This window comes from Somniosus microcephalus, chromosome 3, assembly GCF_052327205.1.
Source record: "Somniosus microcephalus isolate GS21.2 chromosome 3, FLI_Smic_1.0, whole genome shotgun sequence".
Taxonomy (NCBI): domain Eukaryota; kingdom Metazoa; phylum Chordata; class Chondrichthyes; order Squaliformes; family Somniosidae; genus Somniosus; species Somniosus microcephalus.
In genome coordinates, this window is record NC_140989.1 from 91,739,166 (window position 1) to 91,766,306 (window position 27,141).

Here is a 27,141-nt window from a genome sequence, read left to right on the forward strand (position 1 = left end):
ATAAAAGGATCAGCATATCTTCTCTGCTTTTGTACTCAATACTTCTATTTATGAAGCCCAAGATCCCATATGCTTTGCTAACCACTCTCTCAATATGTCCCACCACCTTCAGGGACCTATGCACATTAACTCCCAGGTCCCTCTGTACCTGCACACTCTTTAAAACTGTACCATTAAGTGTATATTGCCTCTCTCTGTTCCTTCTGCCAAAATGCATCACCTCACACTTCTCTGTATTAAATTCCATCTGCCACTTGTCTGCCCATTCAGCTAGGCTTTCTATGTCCTGTTGTCCACCTCATCAAAGGCTGCAGACAGGTCGAGAAGGGTTTGTTTATCACGGTCACTGTCACATAGGATGTCATTTATGACTTTGATAAAGGCAGTTTCAGTCCTGTGGCAGGGGCAGAAACATGATGGGAGGGGTTCAAACATGGAGCTGTAGGAAATGTGGGCACACGTTTGGGAGGCGACATGTTCAAGGACTTGAGAGGAAAGGGAGGTCAGAGATGGGCAGTAGTTTGCAAAAACTATGTGGTTTTTTGGGGAAGAGGGTTTGATGACGGCAGATTTGAAAGTGAGGGGGACAGTACCTGAAGAGAGGGAACAATATCAGCTAACATGGGGATCACAAAGGGAAGTTGGGTGGTAAGCAGTTTGGTAGGAATAGGGTCGAGGGAGCAGGAGGTGGGTCTCATGGAAAAGATGAACTTGGAGAAGGATGAGGGGAGGTAAGAGAGTAACTAGAGAAAGGTGCGAGTTCAGGGCTAGAGCAGGGAGGACTTTACGGAAAGTTTGGCTCAGTGGGCTAGGGGAATGGAGGTAAGAGCAGAGGCAGCTGAACGATGGTCTCAATCTTGGTGACAAAGAAGTCCATGAGCTCCTCACACTTGGAATGAGGGTGGAGAAGGCAAATGAGAGGAGTTTCATTAGATGGCTGGTAGCGCAGAATAGAAGCTGGGTTTTTCTTTGAATTCCAGGATGATCCTGGAATAGTGAGCAGTTTTGGCAGAGGAAAGCAGGGGACCCGATAGTGCTTTATGTGGTCCAGCCAGATCTGGCGATGAATGGCTGAACCAGTTGTCCGCCAAAAACATTCAAGTCTGCATCCCTGGCACTCAAGGGAGTGGAGATGAGTTGCAAAATGCAGTTTGCAGCAGTGATGTATTTAGAATGTACTGAAGGGATATACAAGTGCTGAAGGCATGAGATTTATTTTCTAGAGCGATCTGGGACATCCCCAGAAAATGTTTCATTTCCAACCTTTTGGCACATACTCCAATTCTGCCATTAAGCCAAAAATAATTTCTCCTGGAATGGTTTCAGATCTTTTAGATATGAAATTGAAAGTAGTTATGTGGACTTCAAAACAATTTTAAAGGGTCCAGAAAATCTGACCCCAGATACATTATATCAATTTTTGAAATGAAATCATTACAACCTATGTCTACAATAATCCAATACAGGGGTGCATTCTACATACACAAAATAAAACCAAGTTCACCATCATATCAGCCCTCGTCTCCAACCCCATGGAGACACAGCAACAGGTGCAAGATGACATGAACTAAGGGTACACTGACCACTGTTTAAACAACTCCAGGAGGGACGAGAGCAAGTCAATATCATTTAAACATAACCTTAGAACCAAGTTCTGATGAAGGTTCGCACCCAAACATTACCTTGTCTTTTCCTCTTTAATCTATTTTATATTTCAAGCATTTTCTAACACAGTAACCATAGTATAATTAATTTGCTTTTAAATTTGAGGAGGAGAAGGGAGAGTCACAAGCCACAGTTTTGAACTGAAGTAAGGCAAATTTCTAAGGGAGGAGACATAAATTGACCATAGTAAACTGGGCTGCATGGGTAAACTACAGTGCAAGGTATTCAAAGAAGTAATTGGTACAGTACAAGATATACCCCTAAAAGACAGTTCAGCAACCATGGTCAACAAATGAGGTAAAATACAGTACCTAAAAGTCAAGGCTTACATAAATGCAAGGAAAAAATCAAAATCCAGCAAGTTGGGAGAGCTGTAAAAAGCAACAACAGGATACAAAGCAAGTATTAAAGAGGTGCAAAAGGAAAATATGGAGAAAAAACACTTGCAAGGGATAGCAAAGCTAACAGTAAAAGCTTTTATAAATATATTGAGGAAGAGAGCGGCAAAGGGGAATGTGGGCCCATTAAAGACAGATGCAGGTGATACTGTAATCAGCAATAAAAAATGGCAGACTTGTTAAATGAGTACTTTGCTTTTGAGTATCAGTTTTCACAGCAGAGGAAGAGGAAAAAATACCAGTGGAACAAGATTTAAAAATAAATCAAGAGGAGGAACTTATTGGATTTAATACAAGTTTTTAAAAAATGGTAATGGAGAAAATAATGATATACCTGTACAAGATAGACAAATCAGGGTATTAAAAGAAAATTGCAGATGCATTAGTCATAATTTTCCAAGGCTCTCTTGATTCAGGAATTGTGCCATTGGATTGGAAATTTACAAATGTACTACAAATTTACATTATTTAAAAAGGGAGAAAAACCAGGTAACTACAGCCTGTCAGTTTAACATCGGTTGTGGGGAAGTTACTGGAATCTGTCATCAGGGACACAGTGACTGGACACTTGGACAAGTATAAGCTGATTAGAGAGAGTCAGCATGGATTTCTGAACGCTAAATCATGTCTCACTAATCTAGTTGATTTTTTTTTTTTTTTTTAAAGTGGTCACTAACATGGTGGATAAGGGAGAGTCTATGGATGTTGCCTATATGGATTTCCAGAAGGCATTTGACAAGGCATTATTAGCAAAAATGAAAGAATTGGAGGTAACCTTGCAGCATGAATTAGAAATTGGTTGGGAGATAGGAGGCAGAGAGTAGGGATAAAGGGAACATTCTTTGACTGGTGGAATGTGAAAGTAGTGTTCCCCAGGATCTATACTGGAACTCAGTTTTTCACCATATAGATCAATAACTTGGATGAAGGAGTAAAGGAGTTGTGTATCCAAGTTTGCAGATGACACCAAATTGTGCAGATAGGAACTGGAAGTTACAAAGGGACATGGGCAGATTAAGTGAGCGGGCAAAACTGTGGCAAATGAATATATTTAAGGAGATAGATAGATAGATAGATTTCTAGACAAAAAAGGCATCAAGGGGTATGGGGAGAGAGTGGGAATATGATATTGAGATAGAGGATCAGCCATGATCATATTGAATGGCGGAGCAGGCTCAAAGGGCCGAATGGCCTACTCCTGCTCCTATTTTTCTATGTTTCTAAATGCAGATCAATGTGGGGGAAGTGTAACGTCATCCACTTTAGATCCAAAAAAGATACATTTTTAATGGTGCGAATCTAGGAACTGTGGAGGAGCAAAGACATTTGGGTGTCCAAGTACACAGATCACTAAAGGCTAGTGCACAGGTACAAAAAGTTTAATGGAACGTTGGCCTTCATCTCAAGGGGGCTGGAACACAGAGGAAGCTATGCTTCAGTTGTATAGAACCTTGGTCAGTCCCCATCTTGAGTACTACATTCAGTTCTGGCCACTGCACCTCAGGAAAAATATAATGGCCTTGGAGGGGTTACAGCAGATTCATCAGAACAATACCAGGGGTTTAAGTGTTAAACTAAAAAAAAAAGTTGCATAATCTTGGCTTGAATTCCCTCGAGTATAGCAGGTTGAGGAGTGATCCATAAGGACATAAGAAATAGGAGCAGGAGTAGGCCATACGGCCCCTCAGGCCTGCTCCGCCATTCAATAGGATCATGGCTGATCTGAATCTAGACTCACGTCCACTTCCCTGCCCTCTCCCCGTAACCCCTAATTCCCTTATCTGCTAGGAAAATGTCTATCTCCATTTTAAATTTATTTAATGTTGCAGCTTCCGCAGCTCTCTGGGGTAGCAAATTCCATAGATTTACTACCCTCTGAGTGAAGAAGTTTCTCCTCATCTCAGTTTTGAAAGGGCAGCCCCTTATTCTAAGATTATGCCCCCTAGTTCTAATCTCACCCATCAGTGGAAACATCCTCACCGCATCCACCCGATCAAGCCCCCTCACAATCTTATATGTTTCGATAAGATCGCCTCTCATTCTTCTGAACTCCAATGAGTAGAGTCCCAACCTACTCAACCTTTCCTCATACGTCAACCCCCTCATCTCTGGAATCAACCGAGTGAACCTTCTCTGAGCCGCCTCGAAAGCAAGTATATCTTTTCTTAAATATGGAAACCAAAATTGCACGCAGTATTCCAGGTGTGGCCTCACCAATACCCTGTATAACTGCAGCAAGACTTCCCTGTTTTTATACTCCATCCCCCTTGCAATAAAAGCCAAGATTCCATTGGCCTTCCTGATCACCTGCATACTAACTTTTTGTGTTTCATGCACCAGGACCCCCAGATCCCTTTGTACTGTAGCACTTTGCAGTCTCTCTCCATTTAGATAATAACTTGCTCTTTGATTTTTTTCTGCCAAAGTGCATAACCTCACACTTTCCAACATTATATTGCATCTGCCAAATCTCTGCCCACTCACTTAACCTGTCTATGTCCTTTTGCAGGTTTTTTATGTCCTCCTCACTCACTGCTTTCCCTCCCATCTTTGTATCGTCGGCAATCTTGGATATGTTGCACTCGGTCCCTTCCTCCAAATCGTTAATATAGATTGTAAAGAGTTGGGGTCCCAGCACTGACCCCTGCGGAACACCACCAGTTACTGATTGCCAGCCCGAGAATGAACCATTTATCCCAACTCTTTGTTTTCTGTTAGATAGCCAATCTTCCACCCATGCCAGTATATTACCCCCAATCCCGTGATTTTTTATCTTGATCAGTAATCTTTTGTGTGGAACCTTGTCAAATGCCTTTTGGAAGTCCAAATACACATCCACTGGTTCCCCTTTATCCACCCTGTACGTTACATCGTCAAAGAATTCGAGCAAATTTGTCAAACATGACTTCCCCTTCGTAAAACCATGCTGACTCTGTCCTATTAAATTATGTTTATCCAAATGCTCTGTTACTGTTTCCTTAATAATGGACTCCAACATTTTGCCAACCACAGATGTTAGGCTAACTGGTCTATAGTTTCCAGCTTTTTGTCTACTTCCCTTCTTAAATAAGGGTGTTACATTAGCAGTTTTCCAATCTGCCGGGGCCTTTCCTGAGTCCAGGGAGTTCTGGAAAATGATCACCAATGCATCCACAATCCCTACCACCACTTCTCTCAAGACCCTAGGATGTAGGCCATCAGGTCCGGGGGATTTATCCACCTTAAGTCCCATTATTTTACTGAGTACCATCTCCTTAGTGATTTTAATCGTGTTTAGCTCCTCTCCCCACCCCCCCCCCCCCCATTGCCCCCTGTTTGTCCAGTGTTGGGATATTTTTAGTGTCCCCTACTGTAAAGACTGATACAAAATATTTGTTCAGCGTCTTTGCCATCTCCATGTTCCCCACCACTAGTTTCCCGGTCCCATCCTCTAAGGGACCAACGTTCACTTTAGCCACCCTTTTTCTTTTTATATAGCTGTAGAAACTCTTGCTATCTGTTTTTATATTTTTTGCTAGTTTACTTTCATAATCTATCTTCCCTTTCTTAATTAATCTTTTAGTTATTGTTTGCTGGCTTTTAAATGCTTCCCAATCTTCTATCCTCCCACTAGATTTGGCTAATTTATATGCCCTTGTTTTCAGTCGAATACTATCCTTTATTACTGTACTAAGCCACGGATGGCTGTCTTTTCTTTTACTCCCCTTTTTCCTCAGTGGAATATATTTATCTTGAAAGATGTGAAATATCTCCTTGAATGTAGACCACTGCTCTTGTACCGTCTTACACTTTAATCTGTTTTCCCAGTTCACTTTAGTCAATTCTACTCTCATACCTTCATAGTCTCCTTTATTTAAGCTTAGTACGCTGGTTTGAGATCCAACTCTCTCACCCTCAAACTGAATTTGGAATTCGACCATATTATGGTCACTCATTCCAAGGGGATCATTTACTAGGACATTTTTTATTAATCCTGTCTCATTACACAGGACCAGATCTAAGATTGCCTGCCCCCTGGTTGGTTCAGTTACATACTGCTCAAGGAACCCATCCCCAATACACTCTATGAACTCTTCCTCAATGCTGCCATGCCCAATTTGATTAGTCCAGTCCATATGAAAGTTAAAATCCCCCATGATTATAGCTGTTCCCTTATTACAAGCCCCAACTATTTCCTGATTTATACTCCGACCAACAGAGTTGCAACTGTTAGGAGGCCTATAGACTACGCCCACTAGTGACTTTTCCCCTTATTATTCCTTATCTCCACCCAAACTATTTCACTATCCTGATCCTTTGACCCAATATCATTTCTGACTATTGTAGTGATTCCATCCTTGATTAACATAGCAACCCCACCTCCCTTTCCTTCCTATCTGTCCTTCCTAATTGTCAAATACCCTTGTATGTTTAGTTCCCAGTCATGATTATCTTGCAGCCATGTTTCCGTAATGGCCACCAGATCATACCCATGTGTAGTTATTTGCACCGTCAACTCGTCAATTTTGTTACGAATGCTGCGTGCATTCAGATAAAGAACTTTCAAATATGTTTTCTGACAATTTATTCCTGCTTTTACCCCTTTTACTACTTTACCTTTATCATTATACATTCTGTCCCTTCCTGACACGCTCTGGTTTTTAAATCCCCCACTGCTACCTTGCTCTATTGCCTTCTCCGCTGTCATTTTTATTTTTCGCTCTCTTAAAACCTCCCTCCCACTAATTAGTTTAAAGCCCTCTCTACAGCCCTAGTTATTCGATTCGCCAGGATTCTAGTCCCAGCACTGGCCAAGTGAAGTCCGTCCCAACGGAACAGCTCTCTCCTGTCCCAGTACTGATGCCAGTGTCCCAGGAAGCAAAACCCATTTCTCCCACACCAGTCTTTGAGCCACGCATTTAACTCTCTCATTTTATTTACCCTAGCCAAATTTGCACGTGGCTCAGGTAGTAATCCAGAGATTATTATCCTTGTGGTTCTGCTTTTTAATTTGGCCCCTAGCTGCTCAAACTCCCTCAGCAGAACCTCCTTCCTTGTCCTATCTAATGCTAAAAGGATGATAGGGTAGATACCGATAAACTATTTCATCTGGTGGGGGAATCCTGAACAAGGGAGCACTTTTTCACACAAAGGGTGGTGGAAATCTGGAACTCCCTCTCCCCTCAAAAAACTTGCATTTATATAGCACCTTTCACGGCCACCAGACATCCCAAAGCACTTTACAGCCAATTAAGTACTTTCTGAAGTGCAGTTACTGTTGTAATATAGGAAATGCGGCAGCCAACTTGCACTTAGCACGCTCACAAACAGCAATGTGATAATGATCAGATAATCTGTTTTGAGTGATGGTGATTGAGGGATAAATATTGGCCAAGACACCAGGGATAACTCTCCTGCTCTTCTTCAAAATAGTGCCATGGGATCTTTTACATCCACTGGAGAGACAGCATTTCAGACAGTGCAGCACTCCTTCAGTACTGCACTGGAGCATCAGCCTAGATTTTTGTGTTCAAGTCTCTAGAGTGGGACTTGAACCCACAGCCCGCTGACTCAGAGGCGAGAGTGCTACCCACTGAGTCACAGCTGACATCTATATCAAGGGATATGGAGCAAAAGGTGAGTAATAGAGTTGAGAGAGAGATCAGCCATGATCTAACTGAATGGCTGGACATTCTCGAGGGGCTGAACGGCCTAATCCTGTTCCTATACTGCACCATCCGACAAATCTTATTAGCTGATATCAACGGCTTCTAATCCCACTGGAAAAAGTTGATATTTTGTGTAACTAGCCGACAACCTGACAACTGGCAAGTGCACGATAATAAAGTAGACACAATCCTGCATTACAATTCTGGGCTGGCACCAATTCTTCGATAACTTACATTAACTTCACGTAAAACCAAATCATGGGGAATCCCAGCGCCGGGTGGCAAATTTCCTCCAAACACAACGCCGCCAGAATTTGACTTGCAACAGGACCGCCCCTGATCTAACCAACAAAACAAACCGTCCCGCTTGCACTTTATTACTCAACAACCCATCTGAGCCTTTCACTCAGCAGCACCTCCAGCTCCCTTTACCTTTTCCCCAACTTCCTGTTTAGCGGAAACGTCACCGTTCTACGCGCGCGCACTCGCCCGCGTGGCTGACATCTGATCAGCGCGCCCGGCCGCGCGACTGCAGCGATTGGTTGATTCTGACAGGCGAATCAGAAGCGAGAGGGCCTGCTGGGAATTGTTGTTCACGCGCCGCGAGTGGCCGGCGAGAGCGCGCGACAAACGGAACTCAAGGTCCCGTGAGGTCTTGCGCGCTCCTCGCCCGTGCGCCTGCGCACTGACGGCCCGCCTCTGTGGAGTGGGCTCCTGGTTTAATTGCAGGGCGCTGAAATTTAGCCCGGCGTCGGTCGGTTTACGGTTTAAAAAAAATCCGTCACTGGCAGGGGTAACCGGTAACAGCGGGGGCGGACATGTGGATATTCGGGTACGGCTCGCTGATCTGGAAAGTGGACTTCCCTTACCAGGAGAAGTTAGTGGGGTACATTCGGGGTTACATCCGACGCTTCTGGCAGGGTAGCACCGACCACCGCGGTGTGCCGGGCAAGGTGAGTGACAGAGGGAGCCCGGGCTGTGCCACTGGTGGGTTCGGCACTGGCTGCTTTTGCTGGAAGCTACTGATGAGCTGAGTTATGATGTGACTAATGGTCCCCAGCTGTCGCGTCTGTTTAAATCACGGTCAGAGGGAGGGGGAGACGGAGACGCCTCCCCCCCACTCTGACCCACCCCACTCTTCAAAGCTTTGTTTCTCTCGCCACAGATGCTGCCTGACCTGCTGAGTATTTCCAGCATTTCTGTTTTTACTTCCAAGCTTTGGTTGTGTCTCCTTCTCCAAACCGCAGAGCTTCCCTGATCAGTGTAAATTTGGAAGCAGTGCAGACAAGACTTATTCCGTATTCTCTTAGGCAGTCCCTCGGAACCGAGGATGACTTGCTTCCACACTAAAAATGAGTTCGCAGGTGACTGATGAGTCCAATGCGGGACCTACAGTCTCTGTCACAGGTGGGGCAGGCGGTGATTGAAGGGACGGGTGCTTGGGTTGACGTGCGCACCTTCTGTTTGCGCTTAGCTTCCGCTTGCTTCCGGCGAAGAGACTCGAGGTGTTCAGCGCCTTCCCAGATGCTTCTCCTCCATTTTGTGCGGTCTTGGGCCAGGGATTCCCAGGTGTCAGTGGGATGTTTTTCAAGGAGGCTTTGAGGGTGCCCTTGAAGCGTTTCCTCTGCCCACCTGGGATTCTTTTGCCGTGTCGGAGCTCCGAGTAGAGCGCTTGCTTTGGGAGTCTCGTATCGGGCATGCGGACGATGTGGCCCGTCCATCAGAGCTGATCGAGCGTGGTCAAAGCTTCGATGCTGGGGATGTTGGCCTGAGTGAGAACACTGACGTTGGTGCGCCTATCCTGCCAATGGATTTGCAGGATCTTGTGGAGGCAGCGTTGGTACCTCTCCAATGCTTTGAGGTGCCTGCTGTACATGGTCCATGTCTCTGAAGCATACAGGAGGGTGGCTATCACTACTGCTCTGTAGACCATGAGCTTGGTGCTGGGTTTGAGGTCCTGGTCTTCAAACACTCTCTCAGGCGACCGAAGGCTGCACTAGCACACTGAAGGCGGTGTTGGACTTCGTCATCGACATCTGCCCTTGTTGACAGTAGGCTCCCGAGGTATGGAAAGTGGTCCACGTTGTCCAAGGCCTCGTCATGGATTTTGATAATCGGGGAGTAGTGCTGTTTGCCGGGGGCAGGTTGGTAGAGGACCTCTGTCTTATGGATGTTTAGTGCAAGGCCCATGCTCTCGTACGCTTCAGTGAAGGTGTTGACAATGGTTTGGAGTTCGGTCTCAGAGTGTGCGTCGTCTGCATACTGTAATTCGATGACAGAGGATGGGATGATCTTGGATCTGGACTGGAGGCGACGGAGTGTAGATTAGCTCCACTCCAGCAGGGCGCTTACTGAGAATGAGATGGAGCATTGCAGCCAGGAAGATCGAAAAGAACATTGGTGCGATGACCTAGCCTTGCTTGACCCCAGTCCGTACGTGAATTGGGTTTGTGGTGGATCCATTGGTCAGGATCACGGCTTGTATGTCGTCGTGAAGCAGGCGGAGGATGGTGAGAAACTTTTGAGGGCAGCCAAATTTGAGGCGGACACTCCATAATCCCTCACGGTTGACAGTGTCTAAAGCCTTTGTGAGGTCAAAGAAGGCCATGTACAGCGGTTGGTGCTGTTCCCTGCATTTCTCTTGTAATTGACATGTGGTGAAGATCATGTCCATTGCGCCCCTTAGTGGGCGGAATCTGTATTGCGAATCTGGGAGGAGCTCTTCAGCCACTGGGAGAAGGCGTATTATGCCGCAAAGTACAAGCAACCAGTGTTTTTTCTTTTGTAAGTTTTTGTGTCTCAAGAAAACTCGTCCTACCCAATAATACTTTCCCTGGCCACCGTAAAATGTGGGTCAGATTTAATCGCTGGGAAGGAAAGGTGCACATCTAGCAATTTTAGTCATTTATAGACACATTTATTCACGTTTGAGGAGTTACTTTTTAGCCTTTATATGTAGTTCTGTAGTTAGGTTGTGCTTCACTACATACTTATGGGGATAACACTTCTTGGTTAAATTGTATTAGTGGTTCAGTGCTTATCTACCGCTGGCATGTTTCTTCACGACATTTTAATGGTTTGTTATGCCTGCTTCATAGAATCATAGAAATTTACAGCACAGAAGAAGGCCATTTGGCCCATCTTGTCCATGCCAGCCAACAAAGCTATCCAGCCTAATCCCACTTTCCAGCTCTTGGTCCGTAGCCCTGTAGGTTACGGCACTTCAAGTGCATATCCAAGTACTTCATAAATGTGATGAGAGTCTCTGCCTCTACCACCCTTTCAGGCAGTGAGTTCTAGAGTCCCACCACCCTCTGGATGAAAACATTTCTCCTCAAATCCCCTCTAAACCTCCGACCAATTACATTAAATCTATGCCCCCTGGTTATTGACCCTTCTGCTAAGGGAAATAGTTCCTTCCTATCCACTCTATCTAGGCCCCTCATAATTTTATACACCTCAATTAAGTCTCCCTTCAGCCTCCGCTGTTCCAAAGAAAACAACCCCAGCCTCTCCAATCTTTCCTCATAGCTAAAATTTTCCCGTCCAGGCAACATCCTCGTAAATCTCCTCTGTACCCTCTCTAGCGCAATCATATCTTTCCTGTAATGTGGTGAGCAGAACTGCACACAGTACTCTAGCTGAGGCCTAACTAGCATTTTATACAGTTCAAGCATAAACTCCCTGCTCTTATATTCTATGCCTCAGCTAATAAAGGCAAGTATCCCGTGGGGGGGATTCATGTGGGGTAAAACATTGCAATCCCCGTAGTGAACCTAAATTTCCGTTTGTGAGTAGCCACAATACTTTGCAGAATCAGTTTTATATTCGTTCCTTGGATATGGGCATTGTTGGCAAGCCCATCTCTAATTGCCTTCAAGAAGGTGGTGGTGAGCCACCTTCTTGAACCTCTGCAGTCCCTGTGGTGAAGGTATTCCCACAGTGCTGTTCGGGGGGGAGTTCCAGGATTCTGACCCAGCGACGATGAAGGAACACCATCACCTTCAAATTCCCCTCCAAGTCAGGATGGTGGGGAACTTGGAGGTGATGGTGTTCCCATGCGCCTGCTGCCCTTGTCCTTCTATGTGGTAGAGGTCACGGGTTTGAGAGGTGCTGTCGAAGTGGTAGGCTTGTGGGCATTTTAACACCCAGCTTCTCTTCACCACAAACCATCTTCTCAAACCACCTGCTGGTTTTCTCTCATTCTATTTTTTCCCTTTTTATCAATTTTTTGGTCAACCTTTGCTGGTTTCTGAAACTCTCCCAATCCTCAGACTTACTATTATTCTTTGCAACATTATAAGCTTCTTTCAAGCTAATGCTATCCTTAACTACTTTAGTTAGCCACGGTTGCATCACTTTTCCCGTGGAGTTTTTGTTTCTCAATGGAATGTGTTTTTGTTGAGAATTATGAAATATTTCTTTAAATGCTAGCCACAGCTTATCTACCGCCATACCTTTTAATCTATTTTTCCAATCTACCTTAGTCAACTCACCCCTCATACCTATGTAATTGGCTTTATTTAAGTTTAAGACTCTAGTTTTGGACTTGGGCAAATCACTCTCAAAATTAATGTGAAATTCTATCATATTATGATCATTCTGCCCCAGAGGATCCTTTGCTAATTAACCCTGTCTCATTACACAATACAAGATCTAAAATAGCCTGTTCCCTGGTTGGTTCCATGACATATTCTAGGAAACTGTCCCGAATGCATTCCATGAACTCGTCCTCCAGACTACTTTTGCCAATTTGATTTGTCTAGTCTATATGAAGATTAAAGTCCCCCAAGATTATTGCCTTACCTTTGTTGCCAGCTCCTACTATTTCTTGATTAATATTCTGTCCAACGGTATAGCTACTGTTAGGGGGCCTATATACTACTCCTATCAGTGTTTTCTGCCCCTTGTTATTCCTTATCTCCACCCATACTGATTCTACTTCCTGATCTTCCAAGCCGAGATCCTTTCTCGCTACTGTTCTTATGACATCCTTTATTGTCAGGGCTACTCCCCCTCCTTTTTCCATTCTGCCTGTCTTTTTGAAACGTCAAGTACCCTGGAACATTTAGTTCCCAACCTTGGCCACCTTGCAACCATGTTGCTGTAATATCTATTAGATCAAACCCATGTATCTCTATTTGTGCCACTAGTTTGTCTATCTTGTTATGAATGCTTCGTGCATTCAGATAAAGAGTCTTTAATTTTTTTTTTTTTTTACCATTATTCCCTACTTTGACCTTATTCTCTGCTGCACTGCTACCATTAAACTCTCTGTCCCTTCCTGTCACGCTCTGCTTATTTTTACCCAAATTGCTACACTGCTCTATTGCCTTGACCTTTCTCTTTGGATTTCTAAATTTCCCCCCCCCCCCTTTTTTTTTTAGTTTAAAGCCCTATCTACAGCCCTAGTTATTCAATTCGCCAGGACGCTGGTCCCAGCCCGGTTTAAGTGTAGCCCGTCCCGGTGGAACAGCTCCCTCTTTCCCCAGTACTGGTGCCAGTGCCCCATGAATTGAAACCCCTTTTGCCCAGACCACTCTTTGAGCCACGCATTTAACTCTTTGATCTGCTTGACCCTATGCCAATTTGCGAGTGGCTCAGGTAGTAATCCAGAGATTATTACCCTTGTGGTTCTGATTATTAATTTAGACCCCTAGCTCTTCAAATTCCCTCAACAGAACCTCATGCTCCGTTCTACCTATGTCATTGGTTCCTACATGGACCACGGCAACTGGATCCTCCCCTTCCAAGTTCTTCTCCAGCCGTGAGGAGATATCCTTAACCTGGGCACCGGGCAGGCAACACAGCCTTCGGGACTCTCTCTTACAACTATACTGTCCCCTACTACCACATTCCTTCCTTCTCTTCCCCCCCCCCCCCCCCCAACTTGGATGGTCCCCTGTACCACAATGCCGTGGTCAGTTTGCCCATCCTCCCTGCAGTCCTTTTCCTCATCCATACAGGTAGCAAGTAACTTGTACCTGTTGGACAAGGTCCAGGGCTGAGGCTCCTCCATCACTACCTCCTGGGTCCCCATACCTTCCTGACTTGCAGTCACACTGTCCTGTCCCTGATCACTGACTAACTCAGTGCTACATAACCTAAAGGGTGTGACTGCCTCCTGGAACAAAGTGTCCAGGTAACTCTCCCCCTCCCTGATGCATCGCAATGTCTGCAGCTCGTACTCCAGCTCAACAATTCTGAGCCGAAGTTCCTCGAATTGCAGACACTTACTGCAGATGTGGTTGCTCAGGATTGCGATGCTCTCCACAAACTCCCACAAGCTGCAGTTACGACACACCACCTGCCCTGCCATCTTAATTATTAATTAAACTATCCCTTCTCGACCTGTCTGCAGTTTTTGACACAGTTGACCACAAAATTCTGCTCCAACGTCTCTCCACCATCGTCCAGCTTGATGGGACTGCACTCGCCTGGTTCCATTCCTATCTTTCCAGACATAGCCGTAGAATCACCTGCAATGGCTTCCCTTCCCACTCCCGCACTGTTACCTCTGGAGTCCCCTAAGGATCTAGCCTTGGCCCCCCCTCCAATTTCTCAGCTACGTGCTGCCCCTCAGTGACATCATCCGACAACACAGCATGAGTTTTCACGTGTACGCTGATGATTCCCAGCTCTACCTCTCTCGAGCCCGCCACTGTCTCTATACTGTCAGACTGCTTGTCCGACATCCAGCACTGGATGAGCAGACGTTTCCTCCAATTAAATATTTGGAAGACCAAAGCCATTGTCTTCAGTCCACGCCACAAACTCTGTTCCCTAGTCACAGATTCCATCCCTCTATCTGGCAACTGTCTGAGGCTGATCAAGTCTGTTCGCAACCTTGGTTATCCTTATATAAATGTAAGTTGTTTAAAGTAAGCACTGTATGTTCCATGTGACCTATCATAGAACTCAGACCTTCCAGCTCGCCCTCATGTTAACGGTCACAGCCGAAATTCTGAACAGTTGCCCTCTCCTTGAATTAGGCCCTTATTTTCTCCTTTAATTTCTCTCTTCCCTTTCTATGCTGAGGACATTCACTCCTTGCTCAAGTACAATATCACTGGGACCAATTGCACCCTCACCCAAGTGAGTGTTATTTATGTTTATGAACCTTGACAGAGGGTGTCAGGTTATTTTACCATGGGAGACCGCACAATGGAGTCCAATGTCAGCCAGTGTAACCCCAAAGGCACTACGTGCAAGGATTGCTGGATAGCAATTCGGAGCACGATGCCACGTAGATTTTCTGCTCCCGATCCTAACCTAGGAATACTGAGGAGATTGCATCACCCTTGCTGCTGCCCAACTGAGTTCAGCCAACTCAACATATTACCAGAATTAAACCTGGGATTTTCTTGGTCTGTATATGCAGCACCCTGATTTTCAAAAAAAATGCAAACTTACTTACCTCATTACTTCCTTTATTGGTATATTTATATCAAACATAATAAATGAAGAGTTTGGTGATAACCCTTGAGTTCTTTAGTGTTGATACAGCTAAAATGAATCTTTGGCTACCCATGACTGCAAGTCATCTGTAGGTTTTTCTTCTTGCCTCCCCAAGTTATTTTGTCAAGTAATCAAAGACAGGGCTGCACTGCGATAGACAGAACTAATCAACCACAGCAATAAGTACTGAGGGTTGATTCACTACTGAACAAATGAGAAGGCTGTGGAGTGCTGGAAATGTTTGGCTGTCAGCACATACACCACTGTGCAAAGTGTTAATATGAAAAGCGATAAAGGAGGGATGTTCCTCAAGAGTCCAAGATATACATCAGATTAACTAGAGCCCCATGGAAACTGCAGCAGCCCCTGGATCCCCAGCCAACTTGACGATGGTTTGCACCTTCGTCACTTAGCTGTGACTTTGTCTTCCTTAATTTTTCTTTGGGTTGGGAGATCTGAAAACTGCTGGATGACTTGGCCACCATGATGATGTGGCATTGATCAGCAATCAGCTAAGCAAACCTTACTCTTAGTTACTGTCTCTTTTAACTTTCAGTAATGTGTACTGTCTGTGTTGTCTGCAATATGCAACAAAAACGGCTGTACCTATATACCATTTAATATTTTATGCACCTTAAGAGGTCCCCTCTTTCTAGACTGAACAGTTGAGTTTCTACAAACTTTCCTCATAACTCATCCCTTTTTTACCACATCTTTCTTGTTGCTCTTCTGTTACCCCTCCAATACTTGTAGGTGTTCCCCAAGTATGATCTGACCTGTGCATTATAATGTGTCGGCATAAGCTCGAGTGTTTAGTACTCCAATGTTCTGGCTATAGACCCCAGTATTCTGGGTTTTTTTAATTGTTGCACACATTGTCCAGACACTGAAAGTCATGAGTATACCATCACTCTTGGAACCCCTTTCTAAGTTTCAGAATAAGGGGTCGCCCATTTAAAACTGAGCAGAGGAGGAACTTCTTCTCTGAGAGTCGTAAATCTGTGGAATTCTCTACCCCAGAGAGCGCTGGAGGCTGGGTCATTGAATATATTTAAGGTGGAGATAGACAGATTTTTGAACAATAAGGGAGTGAAGGGTTATGGGGAGTGGGCAGGGAAGTGGAGCTGAGCCCAAGATCAGATCAACCATGATCTCATTATGGTGTGGAGATGCCGGAGTTGGACTGGGGTGGACAAATGTAAGAAGTCACACAACACCAGGTTATAGTCCAACAGCTTTATTTGAAATCACAAGCTTTCGGAGCGCTGCTCCTTCATCAGGTGACGAAGGAGCAGCGCTCCGAAAGCTTGTGATTTCAAATAAAGCTGTTGGACTATAACCTGGCGTTGTGTGACTTCTTACATATGATCTCATTAAATGGCCTGCTCCTGCTCCTATTTCTTATGTTTCCCTCTGTCCATACTTTAATATTTATCAGTTTTCATTGTGCCATTTGTCTTCTCAATTGCATAGCTAATCTAAATCCTGCAAAGTTTTAGCTGCATCTTCTGTCTTTACTGCTTTCCCTATGTTCGTGTTGCCACCAAATTTGACCAGCTTGTATTTGGTTTCAATATTCAGACGAGAAACAGCAGTGTCCCAAGAACTGACCCCTGCATGACACCTGTCAACACCTCCCCAAGTTAATATTAGGCCTCTCAAAGTTTATTCTGTTTTCTATTTTTTAACCAATTGCTTAATCAAGTTCCATGTTCTGTCTTTGGCTTTTGTAGCGTTTAACTTAATTAGGAATCTTTCACACGGGACTTAATCAAATTCTTAAAGTTCACTCTTATAGTTTAATTATCTGTTTTTATTTGTAACATCTTCAAAGAACTCAAGAAGGCTCGTCAGTCATGCTTTATTTATTAAGGTAGCCCTATACAGTTACTCCTGCAGCCGACCTTTAGATTAGTTTTCATTATTTGTCCTGTTTGTTAAGCTATTGGGTCTAGTTGACTGGCTCAGATTTTCACTGCATCGAAGCAGGACAAATCTAATCCAGCCAATTACCGCCCTGCCAATTACCGCCCTATCGGTCAATTTCCAATCATCAGCAAAGTGATGGAAGGAGTCGCCAACAGTGCTGTCAAGCAGCACTTGCCAATAACTCGCTCACCGATGCTCAGTTTGGGTTCTGCCAGTAGGACTCTGCTCCAGACCTCATTACAGCCTTGATCCAAGCTTGGGCACGACCTGAATTCCTGAGCTGATCATTTCAAAAAGGTTTTCTTTTTTGCCTCGTGATTTCTTTTATTGGGAGATCAGTGTCTGGTTAATGAAAACTCCTGTTTGCTGCCTCTACATAGTCTGTGTTTCTGTACCTGTCATTTTGGAGTACCGCCAATAGAAAAAAATTTCTAGATACTTTTTAAATGAATTGTATGCATTATTGGCTATTCATTCTTGATTCAAAATGGGTATTGTACTTGGCATTTCACTTTTTTTTTCTAGTGCAAAGACAGACCTTTTGCTTTGCATTTTCTCTGGGGATTATATTTGCAGTAAATTAAAAACCATTTTCTAGAAAATGGCAAATACTGACCACTGAAAGTGGTTTTGATTATTGAAAATAGCATGTAGACAGCATGTTTATCACAGGTCCTGCATTGAGAAAATAATGACTGATTATAATCCAGAAATATCAGAATAAGGCATTCAAGTATTTGCAGTTCTTGGGATGTGGGTGACACTGGCAGGGGAGTATTTATTGCCCATTTATTACATTGGAGGCAGTTCAGAGAAGGTTCACTAGGTTGATTCCGGAGATGAGGGAGTTGTCTTATGACGAAAGGTTGAGCAGGTTGGGCCTATACTCATTGGAGTTTAGAAGAATGAGAGGTGATCTTATTGAAACATAAGATTCTGAGGGGGATTGACAGGGTGGATGCTGAGAGGATGTTTCCCCTAGTGGGAGTATCTAGAACTAGGGGGCATAGTTTCAGTATAAGGGGTCGCCCATTTAAGACAGAAATTAGGAGGAATTTCTTCTCTCAGAGGGTCGTGAATCTTTGGAATTCTCTACCCCAGAGAGCTGTGGAGGCGGAGTCATTGAATATATTCAAGGCTGAGTTAGACAGATTTTTGAGCTACAGGGGAGTCGAGGGTTATGGGAAACGAGCTGAAAAGTGGAGTTGAGGCCAAGATCAGATCAGCCATGATCTTATTGAATGGCGGCGCAGGCTCGAGGGGCCGAATGGCCTACTCCTGTTCCTATTTCTTATGTTCTTATCCCTAGTTTTCTGTGGGCATTAAAAGTCAACCACATAATGTGGAACTAAAGTCCCATGTGGTAAGTGGAGTGAACCAGTTGTTTTTACAGAAGTCCAGCCAACCCACAAATTACTAGAATTATTGTTCAGTTTCACAACTCGTCATGGTGGGATTTGAACTCGCCACCTCTGACTTGCTAGTCCAGGACCTTGAGCACGAACACTACTGAACTGTATAATCAGTGTTTTTCCTCACATTGAGGATTACTTTTTTATTTAAAAAAAACAAATCTTAAAATGTGTATCGGTGCTTTTTTTCTAGGGGTTTATTTCCATTAAAGTAAAATAAAGTGCCGGTAATTTGCCAGTATAACTAATTAATTATTTCAACTATTTCTACAGTACCGATGGACGAAAAACTTTAAAATACATCTAATTTTGTGCATACAATTGTACTATACTAAATTCACATTTAGAATATAGTGTGACTTGTAAGGATATCAGCAAATAGTGATGATATTTGTCTGTGTTTGATTACTTATGCCTTACAGCATATTTGTCTGTGTTTTTGATTACTTGTGCCTGACCAGCAGAGGTCATGTGAGAGACAAGCAGTCCAGAGGAGTTTTACTTTCAGTTTCATTCTAGATGCATCACAGCATAGTGTGTTCTGTAAAAAGCTGTAGAAAGTCTTGAACAAGACTTTAGATTAAACAACATTCTCTTTCAGAAATGAGTCTTTATTGAACCCAAAAAGAAATCAAAACATGATGTCAGAAGTGGCTGAAAGAGAAAAAATCTGAAGTTAGCAACTTGATGGGACAGTGAAAGCAGTTGTGGCAAGTAAGCGAAATCAGCTCTCCACATATTAGCAAGCCAGAAGAGAACATCGTTGCTTACCATTAGAGAATAGCTAACGAAGTGAAAAAATGGAAGGTTTACACCCACCGGTGACGCTTCAATTGACCGGTAATGTGGCTGAAAATTGGAGGAGATTCAAACAACTTGTAGGGTTGTATTTATCAGCAATCGGAGCTGACGATAAAAGTAATAAACAGAAATCGTCCGTGTTTTTACATGTAGTGGGTGATGCAGCGCTGGAGGTGTATAATAACTTCACATTCGCTGTTGATGGAGACAAAATGAAGCTAGATAAAATAATGGAACAGTTTGAGGCCTACTGCATACCTAAACGCAACGTGACCTTTGAGAGGCACAAATTTTTCACGTGTACAGAAAATCGGTGAGACTATTGATCAGTATGTGACTGAACTGAGAAACCGGAGCAAATCGTGTGAATTTGGGGGACTCACAGACTCGCTGATAAAAGACAGACTGGTGTGTGGTATTCGAGATAATGGTCTAAGGGAAAGACTGCTAAGAGAGCAAGATCTAGACCTGGGAACAGCCATAGCACTGTGTAGGGTTACAGAAACTGTGAAGTTGCAGGCAAAGGAGCTGCTCAGTGACAGTAGCTGCAACGTGGATGCAGTGAGAAAGAACGGATACAAACCGTTTAACAAAGAGAGCGCCAATGTGAAAAAAGAGACGTGGCCAGCAAACGAAAATGAAAGGGACAATCGGAAGTCATGTAGTCGATGCGGTACACAGCATCCACCAAGAAAGTGTCCAGCATATGGTAAAACTTGCTATAGTTGCAACAAGAACAACCATTATGCCTGTTGCTGTAAGAACCAAGCGCAACAAAGCAAGGTCCATACAGTAGATGAAAGCGAGATAGAGGAATTCAATGTAGATGTTGTGTCTGAAAACAAAAAAGAAAGAGACTGGATGTTGACACTAAAAGTGAATGACATACACATTCCATTTAAATTGGATACTGGAGCACAAGTTAATGTGATATCAGAGACCGATTTTAAGAGAATTAGACCCAGACCAAAGTTACATGGAATACAAGTGAAAATGACCGGATACTCAGGTACTGATATACCAGTGAAAGGAAAATGCATTGTCAAAGTAACACACAAGGACAGAGAGCACACGCTAGCATTAATCGTGGTGCCAAAGGATGTGCAAGCCATACTAGGGTTAAAAGCCTGTGAGAGACTGAACCTGGTAAAGAGAGTCCTCGTTGTGGAAAGCGAAGGAGAGACAGTCTATGATGAACTGAATGTTGCGTACACACCGGGTAAGCTGATGTATACAGCAGACACGTCCAGAGCTGTTGACCCAAGTGAGCCCGCAAACACCACAATGGATGAAAAAGTGAACGCCTACGTGGACATGATCACAAGTGCACTGCCCATAGCAGATGCAAAAATGGAGCTCATAAAGACTGAGACAAACAAAGATGAAACAATGAGACGACTGAGAAAAAGCATCTTGGATGGATGGCCCAACATGAAGCAAGACTGCTCACCTGATATAGCAGAGTACTGGAACTGCAGGGCGGAACGATCAGTGGTCGAAGACATCATCTACAAAGGAAGTAAAATAGTTATCCCAAAGAGTCTGAGAAGAGAGATGCTAAAAAAGATCCATGGAGGACATCTGGGAATCGAAAAGTGTAAGAAAAGAGCACGAGAGGTGATGTACTGGCCACGAATCAACCAAGATGTGACAAATGAGGTGTCAAACTGCACAATATGCCTGAAATATCGAGCAAGCAATCCGGTAGAACCACTAAAGCCACACCCAGCACCAGACAGACCTTACCAGAAGGTAGTCGCTGACCTATTCGTATGTCAAGGGAAGGACTATCTTGTCGTCACAGACTATTACTCCCTGTATCCAGAGGTTTGTAGACTGTACACCACCACTGCAGAAGCTGTGATAAGAAGTATGAAAGCCATATTCTCTAAACATGGCGTGGCAAGCGAGGTCTTCAGACAACGGACCCCAGTTTAACAATGCAAATTTCAGACACTTTGCCAAAGAGTGGGACTTTGTCCACACAACGTCAAGTCCTCGCTATCCACAGTCCAATGGACTAGTGGAAAAATCGGTCCAGACAGTGAAAAGACTGATGTACAAGGCAAAAGACAGTGGAACTGACTTCTACCAAAGCATGCTTGTATACCGCACAACGCCGCTCGAGTGTGGTATGTCACCAGCCCAACTCCTGATGGGACGTCGGCTAAGGTCAAACCTACCCATCCCGGAGAACCTCCTGAAAACAAAAGAGGGGGAGAAAGTGAGGAAGTTCAAAGAGCAACAGAAAGAAAAGCAAAAGTACTACTATGACAGAGGAACACAAAACCTACCTGAACTCCACACTGGTGACCAAGTAAGGTTGAAAGACAAAACAAACACATGGACTCAGAAGGGAACTGTCCTAAGTGAAGTTCAACCAAGATCATACACCATTCAGACAGATGAGGGTGCTGTTCTGAGAAGAAATCGTCGAGATCTTCTCATGGGACCAGCCACAGCAGGTCAAGAGACTGATACTGGTGAACAACCTGATCACACAGCTGAGAACCAATCATCTGAGGCAACAACTCAGATTCAAGGACAATCAATCAGAAAATCCTCAAGACACGTGAAGCCTCCTGAGAGACTCATTGAGCAAATTTAAGGACTATTGTTAAAGAAGGAAGTAATGTTACCTTATTCTTTCTTCAAGTTCTAGTGTATTGACATATTTCATGTGAACACACAAAGCAAGGGTAAAAAACCTTGATCATGATAATGATGATGTAAGTTCATTAAATGTTGTTAGTTAAAAGTAAAATACTTTTGTTTTAAGAAAGGGAGATGTAAGGATATCAGCAAATAGTGATGATATTTGTCTGTGTTTGATTACTTATGCCTTACAGCATATTTGTCTCTGTTTTTGATTACTTGTGCCTGACCAGCAGAGGTCATGTGAGAGACAAGCAGTCCAGAGGAGTTTTACTTTCAGTTTCATTCTAGATGCATCACAGCATAGTGTGTTCTGTAAAAAGCTGTAGAAAGTCTTGAACAAGACTTTAGATTAAACAACATTCTCTTTCAGAAATGAGTCTTTATTGAACCCAAAAAGAAATCAAAACATGACTCTGCAGTATATTGACTTAATTTGCCTGATAATCTTGTGGCAGAGTACCAATGTTCCCTCTAAATGTTTTTTGTGCGTGGTCCCATTGAATTTGCTGCGCGGTATCTCTGCCATCAGCAGGAGCTGGTGAGTGGCCTGCACGGGACCTTGCGATTGGTGCACGGCCACACACCTTGAGGAAACATTGCAAAGTACAGGTAAGTAGTCTGTAGTGTGGTTTCTGAAAGGACAATTTACAATGTGTTCAGTAATTAATAAAATGTCTGGTTTGAGTCATATATTTTACTGGAACCAGAATATTTAGGGCCCAAGAATATGTCAGTTTTGTTGTAAAGCAAGGAAATAATTTTCATTTTAAGAGATTTTAAAATTAGGCCAAATTTGGCTTGTCCTTCAAATCATGGTATAATTAAATTGTGTGATTATACATCTCTTAACATTTTATGTATTTCTCATTCCATCCCTGTAGCCTGGAAGAGTTGTCACACTTGTTGAAGATCCTGAGGTAAAAGAATAATGTAAAAATGTAAATCGTTCCTTTTAGTTTTAGATATTTTAATTCATTCATACAACAACAATTGGCGCTTCACAGGAGTGTTATAAAACATTTGACACCTAGCCACATGAGAAATTAGGGCAGGTAACAAAAGGGGGGGTGGGGGTCGTGGGGCTGGAGGAGATTAGAGATGGGGAAGGGCGAGGCCATGGAGGGATTTGAAAACAAAAATGAGAATGTTAAAATTCAGGCATTGCTTAGCTGGGAACCAATGTAGGTCAGTGAGTACAGGGGTGATGGGTGAACGGGACTTGGTGCGAGTTAGGACACGGGCAGCAGAGTTTTGGATGAGCTCAAGTTTACGTATGGTAGAATGTGGGAGGCCAGCCAGGAATGCATTGGAATAGTCAAGTCTAGAGGTAGCAAAGGCAGGAATAAGGGTTTCAGCAGCAGATGAGCTGAGGCAGGGGCAGAGTCGGGCGATGTAACGGAGGTGGAAAGGGGTGGTCTTAGTTATGCCGTGGATATGTGGTTGGAAGCTCATTTCAGGCTCAAATATGACACCAAGGTTGCGAACAGTGTGTTTCAGCTTCAGACAGATGCTAGGGAGAGGAATGGAGTCGGTGACTAAGGAACGGTGTTTGTGGCAGGGACCGAAGACACTGGCTTCGGTCTTCCCAATATTTAGTTGGAGGAAATTTCTGCTCATCCAGAACTGGATGTCAAACAAGCAGTCTGACAATTTAGAGACCCTAGAGGGGTCAAGAGAAGTGGTGGTGAGGTAGAGCTGGATGTCGTCGATGTGCATGTGGAAACTGACAGTGTTTTCGGATGCCGAGGGGCAGCATGTAGATGAGAAATAGGAGGGGGCCAAGGGTTGCTCACCAGAGGTAACGGAGTGGGAAGGGAAGCCATTGCAGGTGATTCTCTGGCTACGATTAGAGAGATAAGAATGGAACCAGGCGAGTGCAATCCCACCCAGTTAGACGATGGTGGAGAGGCGTTGAAGCATGGAGTGATCAGCCATGTCAAAGGCTGCAGATAGGTCGAGAAGGATGAGGAGGGATAGTTTACCTTTGTCACAGTCACATAGGATGTCATTTGTGACTTTGATAAGAGCAGTTTCAGTACTGTGGCAGGGGCGGAAACCTGATTGGAGGGATTCAAATGGAGTTCCGGGAAAGATGGGTACGGATTTGGGAGGCAACAACACATTCAAGGTCGTTGGAGATGGGGGCGGTAGTTTGCAAGGATGGAGGGGTTAAGGGTGAATTTTTTGAAGAAAATAAGAACGTAAGAAATAGGAGCAGGAGTAGGCCATTTGGCCCTTCGCGCCTGCTCCGCCATTCAACAAGATCATCAAGAGGAGAGGGGTGATGACGACCGATCAGAAAGAGAGGGGGACCGTACCTGAGGAGAGAGAACCGTTAACAATATCGGCTAACATGGGAGCCAGAAAAGGAAGTTGGGTTGTCGGCAGTTTAGCGGGAATAGGGTTGAGGAAGCAGGAAGTGGGTCTCATGGACAAATGAGTGTGGAAAGGGCATGAGGGGAGATCGGAGAGAAACTGGAGAAAGTTGCAAGTTCAGGGCTAGGGCAGGGGGGAGCCTTGGAGGAAGTTTGGCCCGATGGGCTAGGGGAAGGAAGGGAAGTGGCAGAGGCAGCTGAACGGATGGTCCCAAATCTTAGAGACAAAGCAGTCCATGAGCTCCTCTCACTTGTTGGAGGTGAGGGTGGAGGAAACAGGAGAGGGGTGTGGTCCAGCTAGATCTGACGGTGAATGGCTAAAACAGTTGTCCGCCATATCCATTCAAGCCTGTGTCCCTTGGACTTAAAGAAGTGAAGATGAGGGCCGTACCAGGGGGAACGGCCAGGGTGAGAGTAATGGTTTTAACAGGGACTAGGGCATCAAAGGTGGTGGTGAGGGTGTGGTTGAGCAGATCAGTAGCTGCAGAAATGTTGTGAATGGAGGGCCAAAGGCTGGACAGTTGGGATTTCGTAAGTGCAGTTGTAAGTGAATTGGGAGAAAGTTTTTTAAAGGGGCGGATACAGAAGGCAGTAGGATTGGGGGGAAGGGGGATGTGGGTGGACAGCGATACAAGGAAATGGTCAGAGATAGCCTTATGTGATTGACATGATGGGAGTAGCGAGGCCACGTGAGATGGCAAGGTCAAGTGGGTGGTTGTGAATATGGGTTGAGGACTTTACATGGAGGGAGAGATTAAGAGAGGGTAGTGAACTCTGAGGAGAGAGAGCATGATGAATTGAGATGGAGGTTGAAATCACTGAGGATGAGAAGTCGCTCATGGCAGAGGCTGAGGGAGGAAAGCAGTGAAGATATCTCGGTGAGAGAATTTTTATAGTACTTGGGTGGGTGGTAGAGAACGAGAATTTTAAATGAGTGGGGTGGAACAAGGTGAGATGCTCAAAGGAGGAGAAAGTGCCAGAGGAGTAGGGGGACAGACCAAGGTGTGATTTGGTGATGAGAGCCACATCGCGACGGTCTGGACAGGGCAAATGGTGGAAAGTATAGCCAGGCGAGGAGGCTTCATTTAGGTGTAAGGTGCCATCACCCCTCAGCCAGGTTTCCGTCAAGGCCATGATGTCGATGCAATCATCCACAATAAGCTCATGGATGGCAAGGGCCTTGTTCACAAGTCAGCGGACATTGTGGAGGGAGATGCGGAGAGGGGCGGTGATAGCTGATCCGCTGCCAGAGTTCACAGGGTCAGCACTGGGAGGGGTGAGTTGGACAGGGAGGAGATTGGGAAGATTAGCCCCTAGCGGGTGCGCTGGGCAGGGCGGTCGCTGAGAGAGTAGGATGGGACAGTTGAGGTTGCTGCTCGTGAGGAGGCAACGAGTGCCTCGATGGCCCCTTCAGAGGATACCAAGAGAGGCACAGAGGGAAGCTGTAGGCTTATCTAAGAAGGAGTCAAGCCTGGGACAGTGACACGATAGTAGGAAGGTCGAAGCGCAATGAATGTATGTATTTGAAATATTTAAGTTTCTGTGTAGGAACAACAGCAGGCCATTGTATATTTATTAGCTGATCAAGGGAAACTCCTCCATCACCATCCCTGGGTATGTCCTGTGCCACCTGCAGGACAGACCCAGCAGAGGTGGCAGCACAGTGGGAGGGAGTGGCCCTGGGAGTCCTCAACATTGACTCCGGACCCCATGGCATCAGGTCAAACATGGAGGAGGCTCCATGAATATCCCCAACCTCAATAATGGCAGACCAGCACGTGAGTGCAAAAGACAAGGCTGGACCTTTCCCAACCATCTTCAGTCAGAAGTGCCGGTTGAATGATCCATCTCGGCCTCCTCCTCAGGTCCCTACCATCATAGAAACTTGGAAGTATAGTGAACAGTGAGGAAGATAGTGATAGACTTCAAGAGGACATTGACAGGGTGGTGGAATGGGCGGACACGTGGCAGATGAAATTTAATGCAGAAAAGTGCAAAGTGATGCATTTTGATAGGAAGAACGAGGAGAGGCAATATGAACTAAAGGGTACAATTCTAAAGGGGGTGCATGAACCAAAGACCTGGGGGTATATGTGCACAAATTTTTGAAGGTGGCAGGGCAGGTTGAAAAAAGTTTTAAAAAGCATACAGGATCCTGGGCTTCATAAATAGAGTACAAAAGCAAGGAAGTTATGATGAACCTTTATAAAACACTGGTCTGACCTCGACTGGAGTATTGTGTCCAATTCTGGGCACCGCACTTTAGGAAGGATGTGAAGGCCTTCAAGAGGGTGCAGAAAAGATTTACAAGAATGGTTCCAGGGATGAGGGACTTCAGTTATGTGGATAGACTGGAGAATCTGGGGTTGTTCTCCTTAGAGCAGAGAAGGTTAAAAAGAGATTTGATAGAAGTGTTCAAAATCATAAGGGGTCTAGACAGTAGATGGAGAGAAACTGTTCCCATTGGCAGAAGGGTCGAGAACCAGAGGACACAGATTTAAGGTGATTGGCAGAAGAACCAAAGGTGACATGAGGAAAAACTTTTTTACGCAGTGAGTGGTTAGGATCTGTAGTGCACTGCCTGAGAGGGTGGTGGAGGCAGATTCAATCGTGGCTTTCAAAAGGGAATTGGATAAGTACTTGAAGGAAAACAATTTGCAGGGCCATGGGGAAAAGGTGGGGGAGTGGGACTAGCTGAAGTGCTCTTGCAGAGTGCCGGCATGGGCTCGACGGGCCAAATGGCCTCCATCTGTACTGTAATCATTCTATGATTCTAAGCTAGTTTTCAGCCAATTTG

General features: G+C 44.6%; 2 protein-coding genes across 5 annotated transcripts in view; one reads left to right on the plus strand and one right to left on the minus strand.

The window, feature by feature from the left end:
* The window catches only part of asb3 (ankyrin repeat and SOCS box containing 3), a 95,572-nt gene extending 86,840 nt beyond the window's left edge, over positions 1 to 8,732 (minus strand). Inside the window, exon 1 of one of the 3 annotated variants that reach the window (XM_085981326.1) lies at positions 8,581 to 8,732. The gene's annotated coding sequence lies outside the window, so the exon portion shown is untranslated. The other 2 variants (XM_085981327.1, XM_085981325.1) reach the window with 2 other exon arrangements.
* Positions 8,428 to 27,141, plus strand: part of chac2 (ChaC, cation transport regulator homolog 2 (E. coli)) — a 30,507-nt gene continuing 11,793 nt past the window's right edge. The window contains exons 1-2 of one of the 2 annotated variants that reach the window (XM_085981329.1): positions 8,428 to 8,664; positions 22,851 to 22,886. In XM_085981329.1, the coding sequence (XP_085837455.1) occupies positions 8,530 to 8,664; positions 22,851 to 22,886 (171 nt within the window). In that variant the 5' untranslated portion in view covers positions 8,428 to 8,529. The remainder of the gene's footprint in view (positions 8,665 to 22,850; positions 22,887 to 27,141) is intronic. The other variant, XM_085981330.1, reaches the window with a different exon arrangement.